This window comes from Antrostomus carolinensis, unplaced genomic scaffold, assembly GCF_000700745.2.
Source record: "Antrostomus carolinensis isolate BGI_N321 unplaced genomic scaffold, ASM70074v2 scaffold55954, whole genome shotgun sequence".
Lineage (NCBI taxonomy): Eukaryota > Metazoa > Chordata > Aves > Caprimulgiformes > Caprimulgidae > Antrostomus > Antrostomus carolinensis.
In genome coordinates, this window is record NW_010311133.1 from 1 (window position 1) to 5,279 (window position 5,279).

Genomic DNA, 5,279 nt, shown 5'->3' on the forward strand with positions numbered 1-5,279 from the left:
TTCCTTCCCCTCCTTCCTTCCCCTCCTTTCCCCCTCTCCCTCTTTCTCTCTTTCTTAAAAAACCAAACCAAGACAGCTCGTAAGTATTTCTGTATCTAATGATAATAGTTTATCTCTACATAGGCAAAAAGCCAAATCTCACCTGCTGTGACAACAACTTCTAAACCAAATAATACAGGAAAAGTAACTACAGCTCAAACTGACCAGCCCCCACAAGCAACCTCCGTACAGACAGCAAAGGTACAGTAGAAGTAGCAGTCTGATTTTTATTACTTATGTTATGGTAGGGACTAGAAATAAATCCATATCTAGATGGATTCTTTTGCTGATTATTGTGAAGTGAGACTGGGCCCCCCAAAAATCACAGTGTAGAAAAGCTGCTGGTGTTAATGGTGTACTGAGAACTACCAGGTGCAAATTAAAGCTTCCAAAAGAGACTTGGAAGGGACCTCATAGTCTTTCTGCACTGAAGGTTTCTTTTACTGGCAAAGGGCCAGGAAAAGAAACCTCTCTTTGGTAGAGAACTTAAAATGGCCTGCTTTCTTTTTCATAGCAAAATCACACTGGAAATGGAGTATGTCTCTGTAGTATTGCAGGTACATGGTGGCTCTCTCTGCCCGAGCATCTGACACTGTGCAGGTATATGAGCCAGTTACTGAGCCCAAAAAGGTATGCTGGGCCTCAGAGTTGGATGTTTTAGGCTGGGCTCAGTGTCACCTCCGCTTCCAGGCCACTCAGCCAGTAGGTAGAACCAGCTTATCTTTTTTTTATTCGAAGTGTAGATGAAGAGGGACAATAGATATGTATGCCTGAGGAGAACATCTCTGTTTTTCTTTGGTTTGTCTCTAGAATTTTTAACATACAAAAAAGCCATCTCTTAATTTTTCCCTTATTTCCTCAGGCTAAGTCTGAGAAGATGTCCATAGTGGCTGGTGCAGCTGGTGCAGGTGCAGTCAGTCCGAATGCGGCTCCTGCAGCTGAGAAGTCAAGTACTGAGGTTGGTAAACACAGTCCCAGGCAAATGCTTCCCCTCTAAAAATGTCTCAGAAAGTGTTTTGCTTCACACAGAATCACATTGGTAATTGCTGAAGTATTGCTGAGTAGTAGTTATGTAGGGTGGTGAAGGACTATCTGAAAGAACAGGTAATAAACTAGTGGCGTGTCATTTGTATTTGGTCACATAAGACTTCTTTAGAATCACTCTGACCACAACCACCATAAAGTGAATTACTTCAGTTATGTTTGTATCTGTATGTGTATATATCAGCTGATATAGAAATACAAATGATCCTGTGCCTGACCCTGGAGAAGGAGTTTAAGAACAATTCTCACTGACAAGTTTGGCAAGGGAAGGAAGGACCTACTGAAGGAAAGCTTTTGGTTTGGTTTCTGGGAGTTTTCTACAGATTCCCCAGATGACTGAGATATTTTTTTTTTTTTCTCTGTACAGCATGATAACTTCTATAATGGTCTGCTTCTTTTTAGCCTGGTATGGATGAGTCGGCACTAGATCGCCTCATAGATACCCTCGGTGGACTTGAAGATGATGTGCCTGCTAGTCCTGTTTACACTGGTCCAGAAGTTACGGTATTTCACATTTTTTGTCTTTATTCTTTAGAAGCTTCATCTCTACAATATGTCTGTAGTTGCTCACTGCTACATTGATCCAATATTTGTCACTTTGACCTGCTGGGAGGTAGAACAGAGTTTGCACAGTTGCATTTTGGTGTTGTTTTCCGTAATACAGAAGTGATCTGGTCCTGGATGTATTGCAGTAAAAAACAATAAAGTGTCAACAAAGGAAGCCTGTTGCTTTGTGAACTGACTTCTAAGCATGGTCTCCAGTGAATTTACAGAACGCAGTGCTGGAGGTATAAGAGAGTGCAAACAACCTGGGAGATTTCATTCTACTTGGGAAAGTGTAAAACATGGAGAATTTGGGGAAGAAAGCCTGTGTTTTCTGCACTAGAATGGGAGGGTAGCATAGGAAGGATTAAGATTACAAGGTGAATGGCTCAGTGCAGTACTCAGCTACGATAAAAACTTCGGCAGTTATAAATATTTACAATTCAGTCTAGGGGCAGCAATACATTTTATGGCCTGAGACACTGAAATGGCTTATGGTAAAGCAGAAGGAATCTGGCAATGGAGAGGCAGAGTTCTGCTAGATGAGTTGTGCTGTTGAAGCTGGTCGAGATGCATGTGCATGGCACTAGGTTCTGACAGACACTGTATGGTCATGGTCCAGGGTTGGCCTTCTGACGTAGCCAACCCCCGTATTTTCCTTCCAGAAGTGTCACTGTGGATAGCTCTACGTTGGACACTTACCAAAATAAACAAGAGTACAAAAGCATTAACGTGTACATTCTTTTAACAGGAAGATATATCTTCAAGATACTTGGAAGAAATGGGTAAACGTGAAGGTAGTCTCCCTCCAGAGTATGTGAAATTGTTGAAGGTTAGTCAGTTAATTAAAAAAATACTCTTGATGTGTGTTTTCTTCCAAATTGCATGTTTTTGCTTTGCATTTACTACAAGATTAATTTCATTTTAGAGCAAAGGGGATGGCAAAGATGGAGTCCCACCAAAAGCAGATGAACGAGATGAAGTAAGACTTTTTTTTTTTTAATATTGGAAGGTGGAAATAATCTGATTATCATTGGCTTCTTAGGAAAACTGACACGTTACCTGCCTTCCAAAAATGCCAGGAAGTGGGAGAGGGCTGTGGGGTGCCAGATAACATAGGTACAGGTAAAAATAAGTAGAACTTCACAGACGTGTTTTTAATAAAGAAGTAGGAATTTTCAGAACACTGACTGAAGCTGAAACAAGCCAAATAATTGCTCATAGAGATACTGGGCATAACAACAAAGGAAAGAAAGGGTAGCTGTGCGTGCAGGAGTCTCTTCATAACATCTTTAGCAAAGATTACTTGCATTTCTATTCTTAGCAAGAGAATTCTGTAAGTCAGCTTAATATTACTGTTTATCAGTTTAACAGAGAAAAATAAAAGCTTATCTAAAAAACGAATGAACCAGTGAGGAAAAATAGCTTTGTTTTTTCTATGACAGCAACATGTGCTGATGAGGTCGTTGTGTGAGTGAGCGTGGCACACACTCACGTTTTAAACCGAGTTTCACAACATTGATACTTGCACTTTAATAATCATAACCTAGTTTGCAATTTCTTGCTCAGAAACCCATGACAGATGATGAGCTCGCAGCGGCCCTGTCATCTGGCTTTACCTGTGGTACTGCTTCTCCTGAAGAAAAGAAGAGTCTGACAAAGGTACCTGTATGTTTGTTGCCATTGCATGCCTTATGGCAAGGAAATCTTGCCATTATTGTCTTAATCTTTTGCTTTGAAATGATCCTGACTATTTCCCCCTTCTTTTTATTTTTGAAAATTTGTCTGTAATTTTATCTTTAATTTTTCTGGTTTTGCCCTTCTGTAAAAGAAACCCAGCAAGGAAGGAGAAATCATGCAAGCACATGCAGCGAGTTCAGTCAAGACCTCAGCTCCTCCTAAGGAGAAGGAAACAAAAGCAGAAGAGGTATGCATAGTCATTCTTTGACTGGTTAACTTCAAATTCAAATTTACAAGCGCAGGTCATATTTTGTGTGTGCCTGATTCTGTAAAGATGCTCATCATCCTTGTTTTCAGTTGTAAATCCTGTCTGTCATAGAAAGGACAGGAATAATAGGAATTGCCATTGCTCAGATTCTTCACTCTGTGCCTTAAGGATCCAGCCTTAATGGGTCAGATGACTTTTCCTTCTGGATTCTTCTGCAGAATGACTGTAGTTCTTCTGACTAGAGGCAACAGAGAAATGTATGTGTTTTCTTAGCTATGTGAGGTGTGTTTAAAACTTGGATATGCTGTAATCTGCTTCTGTTTTACAAGCCTTTCCTTTTTCTTCTGTAAAGAGCAAATGTGACCTTTCTGGGTTTGCCAGAAATGGCAATTTTGTGACATGATACTGTGCTGCTGGTTTTGGTGTGGGTTTTGGTTGTTTGGGGTTTTTTAAATTTTTTTTCTTCCCCCTGCCTCCCTCTCCTTAAGAGGAGATATGCCTTGATTAGACTGTGCTAATCTTCTCACATGACTTGCCATATCCTGCAATCTGATGTTAAGGAGATCGGGTAAAGCCAAACAGAAATGACCCGTCTGGTGCTGGCTGTTTGCTTCATAGACAGCGTAAAAGACACATAAGGTAAAACCTGTATCTGTTTAAAGGAATAATGAAAAGATTTGCATATTCTCTGAAATACAGGAAATGAAAGATGATGCAGTGGAAGCTCTTCTTGATACTCTTGGTGGACCTGAGCCTGAACCTGAAGAAGATCCTAGTCCTGTTGTAGAGGTGTCAGAGGTATGATCTTACTCCTTTGTACGGCAGCTTTCCCACTCCTACTTGTTACATACTGTTCAAATATGTAATAACAAAGCAACTTTCATATCAAAAGCCTAAGACATGTCTGAGTCTTATGTGATTAAGAAAATGAAGAAATGAAGAAATCCCAAGTGGACAGAGGTAGAACAGACTATAGGAAGTTGGTCTGGAAAAGGATGTGCATATCCTTTCGCTCTACAGGCAGATCTAAATACATCTTTCTCTGTTAGCTAGAGCTGGTTTTTTTCCCCAAACACTGCCTACAATTTATAGCAAGCTTTTGTTCTGCACTTATTTGCTCTTTGGTTTGTTTTTTTTTAATAACTTTTTGGGAATTTCAGTGCATTTACTTCTTTTTACTTGAGAAGTCCTGGCAGTCTGGTGAAGTTCCCTCAGACTGGAAGAAGGGGAACATAACCCCCATTTTTAAAAAGGGTAACAAGGAAGACCCAGGGAACTACAGGCCGGTCAGTCTCACCTCAGTGCCAGGCAAGATCATGGAGCTCTCCTAGAAACTATGCTAAGGCACATGGAGAATGAGAAGATGATTGACAACAACCAACATGGCTTCACTAAGGGCAAGTCATGCCTGACAAATCTGGTGGCCTTTTATTGTGGGGTCACAACATTGGTGGATAAGGCTAAAGCAACTGATGTCATCTACCTGGACTTGTGCAGGGTGTTTGACAACATCCCACATGACATCCTTGTCTCCAAATTGGAAACGTGTGGGTTTGATGGATGGACCACTCGGTGGATAAGGAACTGGCTGGATGGTGGCACTCAAAGAGTTGTGGTCAACAGCTCAAAGTCCGAGTGGAAACCAGTGATGAGTGGTGTCCCTCAGGGGTCAGTATTGGGACCGGTGCTGTTCAACATCTTTGTC

General features: G+C 41.0%; 1 protein-coding gene across 1 annotated transcript; it reads left to right on the forward strand.

Moving 5' to 3' along the window:
• Positions 1 to 600: 600 nt before the first annotated feature.
• Positions 601 to 4,372, forward strand: LOC104523895 (calpastatin-like; the record flags this gene model as incomplete). Its single annotated transcript, XM_010166618.1, has 7 exons — positions 601 to 669; positions 902 to 997; positions 1,486 to 1,587; positions 2,378 to 2,458; positions 2,555 to 2,608; positions 3,196 to 3,288; positions 4,274 to 4,372. Coding segments are annotated over exons 1-7 (594 nt in total), but the record flags the coding sequence as incomplete, so codon positions are not given.
• Positions 4,373 to 5,279: the final 907 nt, after the last annotated feature.